The sequence below is a fragment of the Ursus arctos genome, unplaced genomic scaffold, assembly GCF_023065955.2.
Source record: "Ursus arctos isolate Adak ecotype North America unplaced genomic scaffold, UrsArc2.0 scaffold_24, whole genome shotgun sequence".
Classification (NCBI taxonomy): Eukaryota; Metazoa; Chordata; class Mammalia; order Carnivora; family Ursidae; genus Ursus; species Ursus arctos.
The window spans coordinates 10976951-10998088 of record NW_026622919.1 but is presented as its reverse complement, the minus strand read 5'-3'; the positions used below and the strand labels follow the sequence as shown (position 1 = coordinate 10998088).

Sequence of the window (21138 nt, the reverse complement as noted above, 5' to 3'; positions counted from 1 at the left end):
TTCCTCTTCTACCTTCACATCTATCGTTGCTTTTTCCTGTTGGATTGGTCAGACCCAACTGGAAGCCAACCATGAAAGTGGGGAATTGGTGATGCAGTCCACAGTGGTCAGTCTCCCTTGGAAGGAGTATAGTAGGAAAATAACGAACAAAACCAGCAAGGACCTGTCTACAACAGAGTTAGAGATGATACAACTATTCTTCCTCTTGAAAAAAATCCTTTCTTTTGTTTTATTCTGATCTCTTTCCCTTTTCATACCCATTTATCTGCTAGGTATATGGGTATCTGTATATTCTTGAATATATTCTTAATAAAAACCCAAGTTTTCAAAAACACCCATATTATGATGGATTTAGCAAACCATGTCCAATTTAATCTTTTAAAATATGTATACATCTGATATTGGTTATTCAGTACTTTGTAAACATATTTCTACAACAGTTGAGAAAATTTATAATCTATAATGAATATAAGCAAAGATTTCATCATATTACTATGTGAAATGGTTACATATGTTGTGATCTTATACAATTGAGCAAGACAGGAGACTTTATTGCTTGAATTTTAGAAATAATTTAAACCCAACTCTCATTATGATATGAATTTGCCTTTATAGGGCACTAAAGTATCCTGAATAAACAGTAAGCAATTGATTATTTATCATGGATTTGGAAACATAATGTTTTAGATATAATTATGATATGTAATATATGCAGATAAAATAACTATGTGAAAAATGGATTAGAAAAAGATCAAAAGACAAAAATAAATGAACAAAAAATACAAATAATTAACACAAAATAAAATACAAACTTATAAAACTGGAACTTCACCATAAGTTTAAAAGTAAATTAAAATAATTTCAATGTTATATCAGCCAATATGCACATACAGTAAGAAATTACATATACTGCAGTGATTCCACCTATGTAAAAGATATACTAAAGAAAAAAGAAACTGATTTTTTTTTTGGTATGGAAAAAGTGTGGTGAGTCTTTCATTCAATTTTATTCAATTTCTATGTTTTTCTCTGTTTTACAAAAATTCTTCAATGAGCATAACAATGTATTTTAAGTTATATAACATATCACCAAAAAAAAAAAAAACAAAAAAAGGCATCAAGAATACTACTTGGTCTTCAAAAAAATTTTCTCCTGATATTCAAAATGAAATAGCTATTATTTAAGGAAAAAATTAAATTACATGTAACGCTCATACACATTTTCAAAATTTAGGAATACAAATGATTTATGCCTGCATGTGTATAGATATAAAAACACATATACATACGTAAGAAGGAAATGATTTAAAAAGAGCAGTAAATACAGCTGACCCTTGAACCACATGGATTTTAACTGCACAGATTCACTTCTATATGGATTTTTTACTGTACAATACAGTACATGTACTTTTTCCTTATGATTTTCTTAATAACATCACCTTTTCTCTAGCTGACATATTGTAAGAACACAGCATATAATACATATAACATATGTATAACATACATATAACATACAAACTGTATTCATTGACTATGTTTTTGCGAAGGCTTCTGTCAACAGTAGGCTATTAGTGGTTAAGTTCTGGGGGGAGTAGAAAGTTATACGTGGATTTTTGCACGGAGGGTTCAGCACCCCTAACCCCCATCTTGTTCAAGAGTCAACTATACACAGAAAACTACTGATGAGCTGATGAGGGAGATCAGAAGCCCCCACAATCATGAAAGAACATTCAAAATCTTCAAAATCTGAACACATGCTCCTTATTTTCACAAGGTATGTTTGAATGCTCTTCCAAAGCACATGCTTATTCATGGGTGAGTCCAATGGACTCCTCACTTTGTGAATTTCAAAACAATTTCCGAAAAGGCTTCAGAGGAAGACTCTTGGGTTTTACTTGTGTTTTAAAGCAAACTCATAAACCTGATACTTCCCAAAGGTGTGCAGCAATCTTGCAGCTTCTGGCTCTTGAATAAACCCCTCATATATTTCTGCCAGGGCATTGCTTAGTAAATGTCATATTTCAAAGTGATACGCCATGTTTGAAGTTGTATTTCAAAAAAATTCCAAATTTGTGGTTTTATTTCCACAATACCTGTTATCTGGTCTTTGAGTAACTTTATTAACACTTTATATTGACTTTATCACACATTTTCTATCATTCCTAAATTTAAGGGGAAGAATACTTTTGATATTTATTCATTTGTTAACCAAATATACAAAATACACCCTGACATCGATGTTGATGATTTTTAAAATTATATATACTGCCAATTGTTACATATAACATCAGCTTATATGACGCAAAGAATTGCTAGGTTTGAGCTTTTAAAAGTCCTCTGAAGGAGAGAGGAGTTCCCATCTCATGGTTGTATCAATTTCTTCTTCAAAATTTCCCAGCTCCTGCTCCTTAGAAAGCTCTAAAAATACCTAAATAGGAGACATCACAGAAGGAAAAAGAATTATCAAGTTGTTTATTGTCTTCCAAATAAATAGGAAATATGCATGTTACTTTCATGTGAAATTTACAGGAATGATACAAACCATAAAAGCGGACCCACCTTTTCCAATGTGCACTGAGAGAGGCTGTACTCTTCCAGGTTAAAGTTATGTTTCACTGCGGGGAAAAAAAAGATTACTAGTAGATGCCTACAATTTATTACCAAGCATTTTTTCAAAGTCATAAAAGATAAAAATACACACTATTAATATCAATAGAATATAAAGCTGAATAAACAAATGTTTGGTGAAAGAATGGAATCATGAAAAGTCATAGAGTTAATATAAATACAAATGAAATTAATCTTGGTATGAGAACTTTCTCATATTACATTTTGATACATTTTATTACATAGTCTATGTGTCCTGGGAAACATAAGTTCCTTGAGGAACTACTTCATTGATTGACACATTCTTATACACAAGGAAGATTTCCATCCTAATTCCTTTCCCTTTGAAAGGACCCAATGCTTCTGTGTAACTGGCTTCAACCAGTTTATCTGCTGTACCCTGTTCAATGCTGGGTGTCCCTGCCAGGAAACCAGATTTACATATTCACGTATTCACAGTTCACCACATTGAGAATCTTCTGTGTGTGTGACACGCTCGGTACCAGGGACAGAGTAGCAGGGAAAACAAAACCCTGCCTTTGTGTATAAAACTCTGCATTCTAGTGGCAGGAATATGGGCATTACATAAATAAGGACTTAAATATATATTAAAGGAAATGATGATTGCTACTACAGAGGAAAAATAAATCAGGTAGAAGAAACAGGAAGTGCCAGGCAATCTTTTTTAACAGGGTGGTTGGGGTTGCCTATAGTTATAAGGTAAGAATAGAGCAGAAACTTGAAAGAAGTGAGACAACAAGCTGGATATTGGGAGGCAGTAGAATTTCAGCAGGAAGGATCAGAAGTGCAAAGTCCTGAGGCAGGAGTCCGCATGTCTGGTAGCATTTAGGAAGAGCTAGGAAGTCAGGGGGTCCGGAGAGGAGGGACTACACTGGGGATTCATATTCTCTCAAAGACCATCAGCCTGGTACACGTCTAAACACTTTACAAATGAATTCATTTAATCTTCCTAATGACCCTGCCCAAGTGGACACTGATATTACCCCTCATTGAGAGACAGATCACCTAGACGTGCAGGGAATTCAACAGCTTTACCCAGTGTTTCCCAGCTGGGAGAGATGCTGACACTGAACTTGGAGCTCTTCACCGCGAGGCTGTGTAAGAAATTACTCCATGATGGTCTGCTGCTGGGACTGACTCAGTTGAAAGCAGAAAAATGAGGATGAAGAGAAAAAATAGACAATTTCAAATGGCAAGAAGAGTCATGCAGGATGGAGGGGACGGACGTCAGCGGTAGACACAGACAGTTCATTCACCGTAACAGGAAGGCAGAACACACGGCCCAGACGCAGGGAAGCGGATGCATGGGGGGAAGGTTTTCTGTGGCTTTTATTTTATTAGTGAAATATAAAGCAAAGGCATCAAGTGAGGGAGAAAACAGGAAGGAGATGGAGGTGTAAGGAGAGACAGTGAAGCAGTAATTTAGGACACGTGGTGCACACAGGGCTGTGCACACACAGGCAGTGCATCCCCCACTAAGGGGCTTTGTGAGGTTAATGTTACGAATTCACAGTAAAACCAGCCAAGCTCAGGGGTGTGTCTTCCATACCTTCAGTCCCTGCCCGGGAGATAAACCTCTTTCCAGAGACCTGGATTAACCACAGTTGGGCTTAAATCCCACCATTACCTACCCTTAGAATTCTTAAAACCATTAAGAATTTGCATATGTTTAAAATGTATCACACAGTTAACTACCAGGAAATTATTACCTAACGCCGAACTGTTGCTACAAAAGTCTTATTGTACAATGGTAACTCTTACCTGCCTCTAATTTGCGAAAGGTCTGAGACAGAGGGTAAACATCCGTCAAAGGCAGTTTATAGACCAAGAAGGTGGAATACCTGGGAATATGAAAATGTCATATTTGACCTTGAGTTTCAAGGGGAGAAACTGACCATCAAAATGAATACGGACATTAACATCAATTTCCTTTGATGAAAATAAAAGTAATGCAAAGAAATGTGTGGCTTACATATAAAGGAAGCAAAATGACTGATGGAAAATTCTTAAAATGTCTTTGGTGGCTGGCTATGGGAGATAATTCCTCTAGCAGTAATCCAGCATAATTGCATTTACGCTCAGTGTCTGCAAAGCTTTTGTTGTTGTTGTTGACCTTAGTTCAGACATCTGAACTAATCCCTTTGCTTAGTTTAAATTAGGTTGCAATTGATTCATTCATCTCATATTTCATCCTTGTCACCAGAAAGCTAAGGAAAGGGAGATGTGAGGTTAAGAGAGAGGGACCTGATGGGAAGGTTCAAAAGGCTTTAACTATAAACTTTCCAGACCTGTGAGGAGAGGAGGAGCCAGCGGGGATCTGTGGCATCTTGCTTCTGTGTGTCACTTCCAGCTGGATGACCTCATGCCCATTCTTAGCTCATTCCCAAATAGTGTGATGCCCCAGGGAGGCCCTAAACCTGTCCAGACTTCCACGCCTGGCCCTCTTCAGCTCAGCCCCCGCCCTTTCAGCCTTGCCACTCATGATCTTCCTGCCTACATTGTGACACCAAGAGTGTGGGGACAGGACTGAGTTACTTGCCCTGGCATAGCCTCCGATTAATCCATTACATTTATACTGTGCTAAGATGGAAATAGCACTTGCTTCTTTGGTGTGCTTACCCTGCCAAGGAATTCCAAATTCAGTTCTCGCTTCACCTCCTTGGCCCCCCACGCCCCCAACACACAGACATGCACAAACACTCACATACATATAGGTGTACACACACACACACACACACACACACACACACACTTTTCTATTCTTCATTTTGAGGCATGAAAACTCGTTACAGGGAGACTATTTCATTATCTTAATTGCTATTTGTTTCTAAGAGGGGAATTCACCTTAAATAGTTACATCTTTTAGATTGGTGTAAATATTTACATCCTTTAAATATTTTCAGGGAGGTCTGTGGAGGATGCCATGGGTCCAGCTGTGGCCCCATGTGGGTTCCAGGCATGAGAAGTTCCTTTCCCCTAATTTTTCCACATCCTCCTCTGAGCCCAGACTTGGATGGCTGAGTAGCCCCATGTAAGCTGTCCCCAAGCTTTCCTGGGGGGGACACAGCTTCCTGGTTGGCTCCCAAATCTCTTATAATCTGGAAGAGTCAGTAAATCAGTTTTTGAGGTCCCTAACTTTTGTTATGAAGTTAAATCACCCTGAAGTTCTCACGGAGCAGAAAAGAAACCACTGAGTAGGTAAAGCCAACAAGTTTCTCCATAATCAAAGCGCCTTCACCTTTCCTGCTGTGCAGCCTGTGGAAAAAGCTTCAGAATCTCGGCATGGACCCAAGTCACTTGGGAAGCTTCCTTCACTCTCAGTTCTAGAATGTAATCCTTGCCAAGTTTGTTTTTCAGGTGTTGGATGGAACCGATGCACCTATGGGCAAGAAGGAAAACAGGTTGGAAAAAACACTGCCCCTTAAATTTTTTACATTACTTTTTTAAAGATTTTATTTATTTATTTATTTATTTATTTATTTATTTGAGAGAGAGTGAGAGTGAGCAAGAGAGAGAGCACGAGCAGGGGGAGCAGCAGAGGGAGAGGGAGAAGCAGACTCCCCACTGAGCAGGGAGCCCGATGTGGGTCTTGATCCCAGGACCCCGAGATCATGACCTGAGCTGAAGGCAGATGCTTAATCGACTGAGCCACCCAGGTGCCCCAATTTTTTACATTCTTTTTAAATTTCAAATGTAGGGAAAAAGGCATCACTGAGCAAGCTGACAGGTGCTCAGAGTGATTTTGCTCTTCCCACAGGGAATTTCATTTTGAGGGTCAAGCATGGCCTTCAGAAAGACACCCACCTCAGCCTTCCAGACACCATGATGGCAATACGGTCACATATGGCCTCGGCTTCAGCCAGGTAATGGGTGGTCAGGAGAACCCCTTTCTCTGTGTTTTTTATGGATGCCTGGATCATCTGCCTGAAATGACCCCCCCAAAAAAATCACTGTTAAAAAAAGGGTAGAAAAAAAGAGAAATGGAAGGAAAATTGTATAGATAAAATATAGTTTATGAATCATATTTAAAAGTCATATTTCTATTTAAAAAACCAGAAATGTGAATACTGATTAGGTGTTTTGATAATATAAAGAAAAGCGTTTAATATTTTTAGGTATGCTAATGGTTATTTTGGTTAAGTTTTTTGTTTTTTTTTTTAAAGATTTTACTTATTTGAAAGAGCGTGAGACCGAATGAGAGAGAGAGAGAGACCATGAGCGAGGAGGAGGGACAGAGGGAGAGGGATAAGCAGGCTCTCCACCAAGAAGGGAGCCTGAGGTGGGTCTCAGTCCCAGGACCCCAGGATCATGACCTGAGCCGAAGGCAGATGCTTAACTGACTGAGCTACCCAGGCACCCCATTTTGGTTAAGTTTTTTTAAAAAAAAAAATTCTTTTGAAGTAACTGACATATTTATAAATAAAGGACAGGCTGCCTAGTATTTGCTTCAAACTAATAGGAGAGTGGAGAAAAGGAAGTGGGTGGAGGTAAAATGAAACAAGGTGTGATTTATATGGGTAACTGTTGAAATAAGTCATGGGTTTATTCGGTTCCTAAATGGTTCTCTTTACATTTGTATAAAATTTCCACAACAAAGTTCTTTAAAGAAGTAGGGAAACTATAGGACGGTCACAAATATGAAATTAGATTGGATGACTTTATTAATTCAAATGGTATATCCTAGAAAGAAAAGTAAAAACAATTTAAGAAAAACCGAATAAGCAAATTTGACAGATTTGGTAAAGGGGGGAAGAAAAGGAAATGGAGAAAATATGTAAGTTAATAGCCTCTAAAAAAAAAAAACAGTTATATATACCTCAATAATTAAAAAAAAAAAAAAACCTCCAAATTACAAGACCACAAATTCCAACAAAATACTTAGAGGGTTAACGTGGCAGGATACAAAATAAATGCTCAGAAATCAGTTGCATTTCTATACATGAATAACGAGACCGAAGAAAGAGAAATTAGGGAATCCATCCCATTTACAATAGCACCAAAAACCATACGTTACCTTGGAATTAACTTAACCAGAGACGTAAAGGACCTATATTCTAGAAACTATAAATCACTCTTGAAAGACATTGAGGAAGACATAAAAAGATGGAAAGATATTCCATGCTCATGGATCGGAAGAATTAACATAGTTAAAATGTCCATGCTACCCAGAGCAATCTACACTTTCAATGCTATCCCGATCAAAATACCAAGGACATTTTTCAAAGAACTGGAACAAACAGTCCTTAAATTTGTATGGAAACAGAAAAGGCCCCGAATCTCCAAGGAACTGTTGAAAAGGAAAAACAAAGCTGGGGGCATCACAATGCCGGATTTCGAGCTGTACTACAAAGCTGTGATCACAAAGACAGCATGGTACTGGCACAAAAACAGACACATAGACCAATGGAACAGAATAGAGAGCCCAGAAATGGACCCTCGGCTCTTTGGGCAACTAATATTTGATAAAGCAGGAAAAAACATCTGGTGGGAAAAAGACAGTCTCTTCAATAAGTGGTGCTGGGAAAATTGGACAGCTACATGCAAGAGAATGAAACTTGACCACTATCTCACACCATACACAAAAATAAACTCCAAATGGATGAAAGACCTCGATGTGAGACAGGAATCCATCAAAATTCTAGAGGAGAACATAGGCAACAACCTCTACGACATCGGCCAAAGCAACCTTTTTCATGACACATCCCCAGAGGCAAGAAAAACAAAAGATAAAATGAACTTATGGGACTTCATCAAGATTAAAAGTTTCTGCACATCCAAGGAAACAGTCAGAAAAACTAAGAGGCAGCCCACGGAATGGGAGAATATATTTGCAAATGACACTACAGATAAAGGACTGGTATCCAAGATCTACAAAGAACTTCTCAAACTCAATACACGAGAAACAAATAAACAAATCAAAAAATGGGCAGAAGATATGAACAGACACTTTTCCAATGAAGACATACAAATGGCTAACAGACACATGAAAAAATGTTCAAAATCATTAGCCATCAAGGAAATTCAAATCAAAACCACACTGAGATACCACCTTACGCCAGTTAGAATGGCAAAAATAGACAAGGCAAGAAACAACAATTGTTGGAGGATGTGGAGAAAGGGGATCCCTCCTACATTGTTGGTGGGAATGCAAGTTGGTACAGCCACTCTGGAAAACAGTGTGGAGGTCCCTTAAAGAGTTAAAAATTGAGCTACCCTATGACCCAGCCATTGCACTACTGGGTATTTACCCCAAAGATACAGACGTAGTGAAGAGAAGGGCCATATGCACCCCAATGTTCATAGCAGCAATGTCCACAATAGCTAAATTGTGGAAGGAGCCGAGATGCCCTTCAACAGATGACTGGATTAAGAAGTTGTGGTCCATATATACGATGGAATATTACTCAGCTATCAGAAAGAACGAGTTCTCAACATTTGCTACAACATGGACAGCACTGGAGGAGATAATGCTAAGTGAAATAAGTCAAGCAGAGAAAGACAACTATCATATGATTTCTCTCATCTATGGAACATAAGAACTAGGATGATCGGTAGGGGAAGAGAGGGATAAAGAAAGGGGGGGTAATCAGAAGGGGGAATGAAACATGAGAGACTATGGACTATGAGAAACAAACTGAGGACTTCAGAGGGGAGGGGGGTGGGGGAATGGGATAGACCGGTGATGGGTAGTAAGGAGGGCACGTATTGCATGGTGCACTGGGTGTTATACACAACTAATGAATCATCGAGCCTTACATCGGAAACCGGGGATGTACTGTATGGTGACTAACATAATATAATAAAAAATCATTAAAAAAAATACTTTGAGGGTTGTTTTGGTTTTTTGGGGGTTTTTTTGGTAACATTAATACCACATGAATATGATACCACATCAGAGAATCTATTTGTGAAATATTTATTTTCCTAATAATATGGACTATTTCCACTAAATTAGAAATGAGTGGATTTGATTTTCCAAGGTCAGTTTTTTTTTTTTAATTAAAAAATTTGTTTTAAAGTAAGCTAAACCACCCAACGTGGGGCTAGAACTCACAACCCTGAAATCGAGAGTTGCATGCTCTACCCACTGAGCCAGCCAGGTGCCCCATTCAAGATTGGTTTAAAAACACAACTTGTACATGAGGTTTATACTCGCGGCTCTGAGGGTTATGATGATGCTCACCACATTTGCTGCTGTCCTGCGGGGTCCATGCCTGTCGATGGCTCATCCAGGAGCAGGACAGGCGAATTTCCCAGGATGCTCAGCACAAAACACAACTGAAAAGCGGAGAAGCACCTTATTTCCTGCCACCACGTCAGCGCGCAGAATAACATCACACATCCCACATACCTTTCTGGTGGCTCCTTCCGGTAATTTCTGCGCCCGCACATTTAGCTGTTTGTGCAGTTTGAAAGTATCCACCAATCTGATGGAAAACAGGAGGAGAATATCAGCTCAAAGAGGATCTCTGGAAAATGTAATCCCACGGAAGAGTAACAGCATTGGAGGGAAGCTTGGCACTATTATTCTGAAACTCACGATCAAAGAGAGAAAGAGTTTGTTTTGGAACAAGAAAGATTTTTCGTCTCATAAAAAGTTCTAAAGAATAACTAGAATTTTGAATTTGGGCCTGAAATGGATGATTATTCATGATTATTCATTCATTTAACAATGTCAATTATTTTATGCAATTATTTTTAAAGATCCCTCAATCAAGGATGCAGGAAACAGCTCCTGTCCCTCCATCCCTGCTCTACCCTGACACTCTCTGAAAAGGTGCAGACATCATTTCTCCTCTCCATTCTTTATCAGTGAACTCGTCATCAGAGGGTCAGCCTCCCTGCCTCTGGACACAAAGGAATCACATGACCTCTCTTTACCGTGAAATGGCAATGGTGGCGTCCTCTTTCCTCAGCCCTTTGATGGCGGCAAACACCTCCAGATGTTCCCTCACTGTCAGGATGGGCCACAGCACGTTCTCCTGAGGACAGTATCCTGGGAAGTTGACCGTGTTGTCTCCCTGATGACCCCAAACTGAACCACATCCTTTCAGTTCTACCTAAGAAAGTAAACCAGTTTTAGAAACACATGTAGCCTTTTCTCCAATCTCACACTCAAGAAACTGACATACAGCAAATAAATACCTAAATTTTTTGAGCATCAAAGAAATATTATAGGAGTGAAACCTTATGGTAGTTGTCTTTCTCTGACTATTTCACTTAGTATTATACCCTTTATAATCTACATTGTTGTAAGTGATAGAAATATTGAAATCATTATATTGTACACCTAAAAGTAATATAACACTGTATGTTGATTGTACTTCAATAAATTTTTTTAATTAAAAAGATAAATAAATACATAAAAATTAAAAAGCTAAAATAAATATTGTAGAAATTCATACATTTATTATAGAAAACTATTTAAATTACTAAAAGTAGTGTCTTACAAAGATATAACCTCCATTTATCGTGAAAGGTTTATTTTGGGAATGAAAATCATTGTGTCATTTCTTATTACCTCTCCAGCTGTTGGCTTCGTGATCCCAGAAATCATTCTAATAGATGAGCTTTTACCAGCACCGTTGGGTCCTAGCAATCCCAAAATTTCACCTGAAAGAGAATCTCTGATTAGCAATCTGGGAACTGAATTATCATAAACCTATTTCTTCAAAGTTTTTGAGATATGCACACCCCTCAGTACTATTTTGAAATTTTTAACACATACGTAATCCATGTCATCAAACCATGTTCTCGAACTCCTATAATTACATGAAATATTAATGAAAAGCTTATGGATTTCTTGTCAATAAATCTTGTGTTTTCCAGATTACTTTTTCAGTTAAAAATGTGCCAGTTTCTTTTTGGTAGTAGACGGCTGATGTGCTGAGTACATGTTTAAGTGATTCCTAAACTTGGACAATCAGGGACATTTTCTCCATCCCAAATTCCCCCACCTGCATCCAAGCCACCATCATCTTTCATCTAAACTGATATATAAGCCTCTTGTCAGCCAACCAAATTTACGAACAATAGCCAACGTGTTAATTTTTTCAAAACTTCAATGGTAATAAAAAGCTAGCCAAAAACCCTCTGGTGGCATTCCACTAATTTGGTATAAAAATCTAAACCCTTTGCTGTATTTCACAAAGTGGGGACCCAATCTGGCCCTGCTCCCCTCTTGGACTTCCTCCTTTCCACCTGTCGATGCATCCACTGTCCCTTCACGCCTCGATCATTCCAAAGGCTTCTGCCTTGACTCTTCTCTCTGTCTGGGTGTCCTTATCTCTGTGTGCTCACATAGCTGAGCACCTTTCTCATCACCCAGGTCTTGTCTTAAATGTTACTGCTCCAGAAAGGTTTTCCCGAACCCTAAGTGAATGCAGCCCCAAGTCGCTCATGTCCTTTCACACATTTGAACGCTCCACATAGAGCTTGCTTCTGTGACACCTGACACTTTTCTTGATAAGTTATTTTTGGTTTTTGACCCTCTCTTAGGAAGTAAAATCCATGAGAACAGGGACTTTCCGATTTCTTTCACGATTATATTCCAGAACCCAAAGCAGTCCCTGGCATGCTCAAGAAATACATGTTGAATGAATGAGAGCATACATGCATGCTTCAGCAAGTGCAATGGTGCCTGTAACAGAGATGGTCAGTGGGTATTTCTGAAATAATGGTGAATAAAATTAAGGGAGTCTTCCAAACCTTTTTTAACACAGAAGGAGATATTCTTTGTTGCTATTTTCTTCTTCCTCTTTGAGAAGCAACTTTTCTTCTGACCTGCATACACTTTGTGCAGACAGCTAGCAATTATGACAGGCTTCTGGAATAGAGGACAGTGTGATTTTCCTCTTAACCTTCACAGACTTTATGTTCCTATGTTCTCATTACTGGAAATTTTCTTACTCTATGTCATAAAACAAAGTATATTTTATTTTCATTTTTTTAATTTTTTAAAAAGATTTATTCATTTATTTTAAGACAGAGAGAGAGGGAGAGAGAGAATCTGGAGCAGACTTTCTCCTGAGTGCAGAGCCCAACATGGGGCTTGATCCCACGACCCCTGAGATCATGATCTGAGCTGAAATCAAGAGTCAGATGCTTAATGGACTGAGCCAGCCAGGAACCCCAAAATGAAGTATATTTTAAACTGACAGTAATCCATATTGCTTGTTTCAAATGTAACCTGCATTTGCTGATATCAACAATATCTCTAAATCTTCTAAATGTATCTTCTAAAGTATAGGGGTGGCTAGGTGGCTCAGTAGATTAAGCGTCTGCCTTTGGCTCAGGTCATGATCCCAGGGTCCTGGGATCGAACCCTGTGTCGGGCTCTCTGCTCAGCGGGGAGTCTGCTTCTCCCTCCCCCTTTGCCCCTCTGCTCGCTCATGTGCACCACTCAATCTCTCTCTCTCTCGAATAAATAAAATATTTAAAAAAATAAAATAAAACAGTATAGCTTCATGGAAACTGGCTCATTGCCTCCCAGAAGGGTCTAGGCTCATGGGCACATTACGACATCTAAGTCAGACAAAAGAATAACCTTTAAAATCCTAATCCCTATCCAGCATTTTATAACAAATCTCACATGAATTCTCCAACTCATGAAATTTTTGGTTTTGAAATTACACCTCTACTTACCAAAGCCCGTTTTTCTCTAAAGAACAATAAAACCATGATGTTCTGTGTGCTCCTTTGGCTTCTAGGATACTCCAAAGAAGCGCCTACATATTTAAGAATTATGAAAATACACCAAGCTTCAAACTTTCGAAATGAAAACCAGCATATCGACCTTTATTCTTGATAGTTCTTGAATATGGCTCCATTAACATCCACTTTGTCACCTGCTTTTCTTTTTTTTGAATTTTTAAATGATTTTTGCTCATTTATTTGAGAGAGTGAGCGAGCAAGAGAGAGAGCATGAGCGGGGAGAGGAGCAGAGGGAGAGGGAAAAATAGACTGTCTGCTGAGCAGGGAGCCCGACACAAGGCTCGATCCCGGGACCCTGGGATCATGACCTGAGCTCAAGGCAGACGCTTAACTGACTGAGCCACCCAGGCACCCATGTCGCTTGCTTTTTCTACCTCGTCTGCATGTGAGGTGCTTAGGGCAGTCGCTGCTCTTTGCCTTTCTGCTTTAACATCTTCATCCTCGTCAACAGTTTCTTCAGGGTTAGGTCGAGAGCCTCTACATTGGGGGGAAATTCTGTGGAGAAAATGAAATATAGGACATAGGAGTTTTCATTAGCAAGAATATCCCCCAAATCAGCTTCTCTGTGGTTTTGCCATCCTTTCTTTCCATACACTGGTGATGATAATGGCCCCATGAATACTGCTTCTGCTCTTTCCAAGCATTCCCATCCCCGTTGCCAAGAATCCCCTTCTCACTGTTGTCATTCTTCCAGCCAGAAACTTTGACCCTTGCAAATTTGCTGGCTACTACTGCTGCTTCTTTAAAAATCAGGTCACCTACATTTTCTCTGTTGACCGTGAGCCTATCTTAATCACACCCGGCATTTGCCCTCAGCATCTTTCACTATTCACCCTCCTAGAGCCCCTGCGTAACGTCCATCTTCTGAAACACGCTGAACTATGGTAGGTTGCTCAACCCATTCCATCCCATCTCCTCTGTTCAAGGATGTGTGATCATCTTAGATAGGAAAATGGCATATTTGAGTACTCATTCAATTTCTGAGGAACTGAAAACCTCCCTCCGCTGGTTAGTGGCAGAACTCAGACTGAGAGTCCTATTTCCAGGCAGTGAGCCAGCAATCGACGGACCATCATGAAAATCAGCACACTGCTTACATTGTAATTATAAAGCCACATTAACAGGTCAGTAGTGCAGCCATTAGGGAGGAACGTTAAAATATGATATTAAGTTCGAAATTAAATTTTATCCCAACCTGAAAACAGGATCCTTTCGCATTATTTTCTTTCCACATTTTGTTTCCATGCATCTTAGGATAAAAACAAATATCAAAGCCTGCAAGTAAGGCTAGGAGCAAAGAAACACAGTTATATACAGGCATAAGTTCACAAATATTACCTAAACATCTGAATTAAATTGGTGGCCTTTGTCTTCAGGTAAAATACATGTGAGCCATTTTTACAAATCAGGGGAGAAGCCCAGCTGTACAATGACAGCCCAGCTCAGTGCCACCTGCCTCCTTTCTTTTCACAATCCACATCCTGTGTGTCAGCAAATTCTATCTGCTCTGCCTTCACAATTACCCAGAACCCAACTACTTCTCACCCCTGCCTGTGCTGCTCTCACCCAGGTCCAGGCCATCATAATTTCTCATTATAATATTGTAACACCTGCTACCTGGTCTCCTTCCTCTTATCCCCTGGCCCCAAACATCTATTCTCAACACAGTCACTAGAGGTACTCTTTTAAAAAGTTAAGTCTGATCATCTTGCTTTGCTTAAAACCCTCATGACTCCTTGGTTACTCAAAGAAAAGCTGAAGTCCTTATAGTGACCCAGGATGCTCTGTGTAGCCCATTCCGTCTACCCTGCACTTTACCCTGTGACTTCCATGACCTTCTCTTGTACCACTCTTCCCTTGGTCACTTGGCCACAACCACACTGGCCTCCTGGTTGACCCTGGAACAAGCCAGCATCACCTGTGCTCCTCCTACTGGAATGCTCTAGCCCAAGCGGTCCCTGTAGCTTGCCTCCTTGCCCCCCTCAGATCTTTACTTCTCAATCAGGCTTTTCCTGACCGCCCATCTGACACAATATACATTATCTATTTAGTTTATTATCTGTCTCCTTCCCCCACAATGTAAATGCCACATGGGCAGGCACCTCTGTCCATATTTGCTCCTATGCCTAGAAAAGTAGGGACACATTGTATTCAGAGACAGTAGCTTTCTTCAGCTATATATATATATGTATATATGTAAAATCATTTTTCCCTTTCATTTTTATTATTCAACTTTGCCCTTTTTATCTTTAATTCAAAAGATTTCAATACATTGCACCTGTATTTCTTACAATCTCTCTCAAATTTGGAGGTGGCAATAAACAGGATAAATAAACATGAAAAACTAATTTTATATTAGACTCTGGACCTAAACAGTCCACTCACACACATAAAAACTAACTTATGATTTGGAATCATGTCTGAATTGTCTTATTCTGAGTCTATTCTGAGACTATATTAAAAGTGCTTTCAAAGTTGGCACACATCGGATAAACCAAACAATTATCATGGTAAATGCTAACTATCAAAAAAAAAAAAAGTGGAGAGGTAGAAAGGCTTTCTTACTATTAGGCATACTAGAAGATCAACTCCACTTGGGTCATATCTGTGGTCTGGGTATTTTCGTTGGTGCTCATAAGCTCTCTGCAAAGACAAAAAAGAAAAACAGCTAAATGCAAATTCATCAGCTTTATGATTTGCATTTCAATAATATGGAATTCCACATATTGCATATTTCCCTCATTAAGCATGCACTGGTGACAACCAATTCCCTGCAGAGAAGAAAGGGGCCCCCCATTCAACACTATCTCTCCGTGAACAGGGAACTTATGTCTGTTCCTCTTTTCCGATTTTTTTCTTTAATCTTTTGGTTTAAGGTTTGCCTCAAATCTGCTGAAAGCATAACAGAGAGAGGAGCCTGCACTGTGAAAAATAATAGTGGTTGACAATATTTGTCCTAAACGCCCCTCAAGAGCCTTTTCAGGGCCCCTTCCTACCCCAGTGGTGACTCGCCCACCAAAATAATCAGCCCCACCATGTTAGTCTTTCTTCATCAATCAATGTATTCAGAAAGTAACTCATTCCTCTTAAATAACGTATGACAGATTCAGGTTAATGTAGTTCACTTCGTAGGTCTTAGGTTATATAGTAGGAGAGAAATGCCTTAAGCAAAGAATTGAATTTCCAGTTGAGAAATCTAAGTGTTGCTCAATAATGGAAAAATGCTTTTGCAGACAGAAGGCTTTCCCAGGTTCCCAAGAACACAAGCGATTAGGACAGTGTTCTTTACTTTCTTTGAAGTATCATCCAGGATGATGTGGGGCTCTAAATGGTATGCTCCTGGCTGAGCTCTTGGGCTCATCCCATTGTACATTTCTTTCCATTTGAATCACACCTTCTTTAATGCCTCCTGGTCTCTCCAGCTTCAATGCCTTAGCTTCTCTCTACAGAACATACTTACTTTCGGCCCCACTCTCCTGCTAATTAATTCTGACTCATTCTTCAGGATTCTGTTTAAGCATTGCTTCCCGCCCCGCCCCAGAAGAATTCTCGGAGTCCCTAGATTGTGTCAGCTGTGCTTTATACCCTGCCCTTGGCACTTTGCCCTTCTTCTTTGGATCCTTTAAGCCCTCTTGCATTGACTTGTTTGAGGTCTGTCTTTATCTCCACCAAGCTCTGTGAAAGGATGGATTGTGCTATCTTGTTCATCAGGTGTCCCTGATGACCAGCACAGTGCCTAACACAGAATACTGTTTAATATATATTTTTGAATAAATGGTATTGTATATGATTTTATCCTTGCAATGGATAATGAATACCCATTGAACTAGGAAACATTTTTCAATCTGGCATTAGTTTTGAATAGCATTTGACAACACTTATGTTTTGCATAGAGCATATGGCAAAGCTTTCTAAACAGGTTTATTGAGGTTAATTTTTCATGCCGTAAAATTCACTCATTTTACGTATACAATTCAAGGATTTTAAGTAAATTTACAGAGTTGGGAGAACATCACCACAATTCAACTGAATAACATTTCCATCACCCCAAAGAGATACCTCATATGCATTTGTGGTCAATCCCCATTTCCACTCCAACCCCAGGAAACCACGAGCCTGCATTCTATCTTTATAGATTTTGGGCAAAGCACTTTAATAGGCTGCGTATTCAAAATTAAGGACACTGTTGGTAATATTTCTTACCTGTGCCAAAAAAGCTAGAAATCCACCCATGGTAGCTGAGGGAACTAAAACCATGCTAGAAATCAAGGTAGGCAAGTTGAAGTGAATCAGCATAATGTCAAACATGATGATTGAGGTCTACAAGGCAAGTTAAAATATATTGCATGTCAGACATATTCATTGATATTAGGGGAAATATTTAAGATGTAAGTGTTCTCATCGTATGTATCAGAATTTTCCCACATACAGATTCACCACTTTCAGAGGGAGAAGGGAAGTGCGGGGTTTTTGTTAATGAGAATAAATATGACCTTTAGCTACTTGACAGAAAAATTTTTGATAAAAACCTGGAGATTAAGGTGAATGCTAAAGTGACCAGGTAGACTTTCTGACAGTACATTAAGTGTAATCTAAGACAATAGGATAAAGAGAGAAAATACCTTTTAATGCTAAGGTAACAATATTGTGAATGTATAAAAACCTATTAAAAATGTATAGGATGGAAAGCTGGACAGGTGGTTATTTTAAAAAGTCCATACTGCCTCCCACCTAGACTAAAGCTTTCTAAATGTCATCCCTGCTCCATTTCTTCCCCATTCCAAACAAATAATTTTATTGATACTGTGGATTTTGACTGCAATGGACTTACTTTCTTGTAAGATACTGGTAAATGTGGGATGGGGGGATAAAAATAATTTTTCATTGTTCTGTTTTAAGGATCAGTTTATCAGTCAACAAGTGTGTGTTGAACACTGTATTGAACCTTTGCTGGATCTTATTAATGTATGAATTATAATAAAAACACTAAGAATTGTAACTACTAGATTCACTGAATATTACCCCAACACCAGGCATTAAGAATTTAGCATGCATTGTTTGCTTTAATCCCCACAACAACTCCATAATGTGGTCATTCTTACTAGTCCTTCCTTACATATGGGAAATCTAGGGTTCAGAGAAACAAATATCCTCAAGGCCACACAGGTAGTGAGTGACAAAGTGGGAATTCAAAACCCTATGTGTGTGTGATTCCTAGGTCTTTAGATCAGAAGACTATACTGTTTTGTGGGATTGTTATATAGGGGAATGCTGTGTGACTACTAAGTGAACGTACAGTTTGGGGGGGGAGTGTGTAATCTACATATAAAAAACAATTGGCAATAAAACCAAATAACTTGTAATCAAGTGTTCAGTAAGCGTACAATAAGCATTTTAGGTGGTGAATCCAAAAAACTTTTCTTATTTTGCAACTACCACGATCTCTCTGCAAAGGTATCGCGTGATTATCCACGTTTACTTGTTTCTCTCTTCTTGGTTTCCATGACTTCGCACGTGTCTAATTTTTCTCCCAGCTCCTTATTTTTGATAACTAGAAGTCCGTTAGTCCACTTAGCTAACTACTTTTATTCTACCAAGCCTCCAAGTTTCTTTTGTGAGTTGTTTTTTTCCTCCTTTCTCATTCACTGGAACAAGAGAGGATTGCAAACTGCACCAAAGGAAACGTGCTATGGCTCAGCGCGCTAAGATGCAGTACCATACCTCCACCATAGGCTGAAAGGTACTTCCTTATTAGACTAGGGCCTAAAATACCCATGAGGGACCACACCCTGCGGGCTAGGAGAGTCCACTGGACTCTAGAAAGAAATTAACAGCTGAGGGTGGCTTCACTCAATAATGAGGGGACCTTGCTATACTTTCCTTCCAAATTTACCCAAGATCACAAAAGGACAACTACACTTACCATCATCTGATACATTTTTATATATATGATCTGTGAATCCTAAGACTAGCATAGTTTAAATTGATACTAACTGCATGATGAAAGATCGATTATCACAGAACATATCCTCAACACATATTTTAAATGAAACTACAAGTTCTTTATATCAGGCATAAAATTATTGTTTTGATATGTTTTTATGCCTGATATTATTTATATCAGGCATAAAAAAACTGTTTGAGGTCTCCGTGGAGATGTACAATTTAGCCCACTAAACTCAAGGTGTTGATCAACATAAACTTTAAAATAGTATTGTCAACTATCCTACTACCTCATAGTTTTTGACATCAGGAATGACATAAGTTCTGAGACTTCAATTTTATTCTTAGATCGTCACTGATTTTTATGTGGCCTTAAACAAATTACTCAATTTTCCCCCCTCTATAAAATGAGGTGAATTATACCAAATGATGTTAATTTTTTTTTCAAATCTGACAATCCAATATTCCCTAAGTATGTAGCTTTTCAGTGGTATAAAAATGCAATAGACAAGGACACTGAAATAGATATATATGTAAAAGAAAAAGGGAGAATAATTAGAAATTGTAAGCATGTTATATACTGTAACATTTCTCAAGGCAAAGGTGATTATATTTAATGTTACACTGAAAGTTACTCTATCTCTCTGTTTATATGTTTGTATATGTACTTACAATATAGAAGCAAAATGACCAAAGGCCACTATTTTTTTTCCACTTGCGAAAAATAAATGATATCACATATGTCAAGAAGACAAGTGAAGCTGCGTAACCAAGCCCAAATACAATCTGAAAGTAATACAAATAATATCAAAGTCAAACACTGAAGTATTAGTGGAAAGGAAAATTAAATTACAAACATTTTTAAATATCTTATTTCAGGGGTGCCTGGGTGGCTTAGTTTAGTGTCTGACTTCAGCTCAGGTCATGATCTCAGGGTCCTGGGATCGAGACCTGCATTGGGCTCCCTGCTCAGCGGGTAGTCTGCTTCTCCCTTTCCCTCTGCCCCTCCCCCTGTTCGTGCTCTCTTTCTCTCTCTCTCAAACTATAAATAAAGTCTTAAAAAAAGAAATCTTATTGTATATGCACTTTGAACTTTTTTTGTTTTAGTTTATGACAACATAAAAATGAAAATGTCTTACTTATAGAAAATATAAAATGTTATAATTTATCATGAATTACTTTATAAGACATTGTCTACATAATGTGTTACTTACCAAACCAAACACAATTCGACTTGTGATGTTAATCTCCGTTATGTTTGCTATGTAAAAAATTAAATACATTGAAAGGAGAAGAAAAATGAAGAAGCTAATATCCACCAGGGCCTGCCCACACCAGTAAGCAGAAGGGAAGAGGCCTGAAATCCATAGCTGGGATTTAGTTCTCTTCTGATGAGAAAACACAGGATATACATAGACTCAGTTGAATTCCAAATCCAAAACAAACACGCTGGGAGAGATTTTAAGATGAATATAATCAAATCATTTAAAATCTTCTAATAATTTAATTATGTATATACTATCTGGAATCCGAGGTCAAAGAGCCAATTCCATAATGATGGCCATTGTGAAAATGAATATTATTTTATTTTATAGCTCTGATTCCCAGCACCACTTTAACTCATGCATAATGAATAGAAAAGGAGATCTTATAATAATCAAGGCATAAGATTCCTTCAAAAGAGATATTATCCTGTGATCTGAAGGACAATAAATTATCCATTATCCAAATATGTTATGGGGGTTACTGGCTCAGAATAGTGAAGGGTGACTTACCTAAATCTGATTTAACTCTTTTGCCTTGGATAACAGACATGACCAAATACAGATATAACCGAAAATGTTATTTGCCACA

The 21138-nt window shown here is 38.5% G+C and overlaps 1 protein-coding gene across 5 annotated transcripts in view; it reads right to left on the bottom strand.

Moving 5' to 3' along the window:
• Positions 1-346: 346 nt before the first annotated feature.
• The window catches only part of ABCA6 (ATP binding cassette subfamily A member 6), a 72726-nt gene continuing 51934 nt past the window's right edge, over positions 347-21138 (bottom strand). For all 5 annotated transcript variants that reach the window (XM_057317847.1, XM_044389100.3, XM_044389099.3 and 2 more), the window contains 16 exons: positions 20499-20672; positions 19957-20070; positions 17545-17661; positions 15907-15984; positions 14537-14628; positions 13716-13836; positions 12337-12454; positions 11150-11241; positions 10510-10688; positions 9980-10055; positions 9812-9906; positions 6433-6552; positions 5867-6007; positions 4390-4469; positions 2560-2615; positions 347-2428 (listed from right to left, as the gene is read on the bottom strand). In XM_057317847.1, coding sequence (XP_057173830.1) covers positions 2327-2428; positions 2560-2615; positions 4390-4469; positions 5867-6007; positions 6433-6552; positions 9812-9906; positions 9980-10055; positions 10510-10688; positions 11150-11241; positions 12337-12454; positions 13716-13836; positions 14537-14628; positions 15907-15984; positions 17545-17661; positions 19957-20070; positions 20499-20672 — 1755 coding nt within the window. In that variant the 3' untranslated portion in view covers positions 347-2326. The remainder of the gene's footprint in view (positions 2429-2559; positions 2616-4389; positions 4470-5866; positions 6008-6432; positions 6553-9811; positions 9907-9979; positions 10056-10509; positions 10689-11149; positions 11242-12336; positions 12455-13715; positions 13837-14536; positions 14629-15906; positions 15985-17544; positions 17662-19956; positions 20071-20498; positions 20673-21138) is intronic.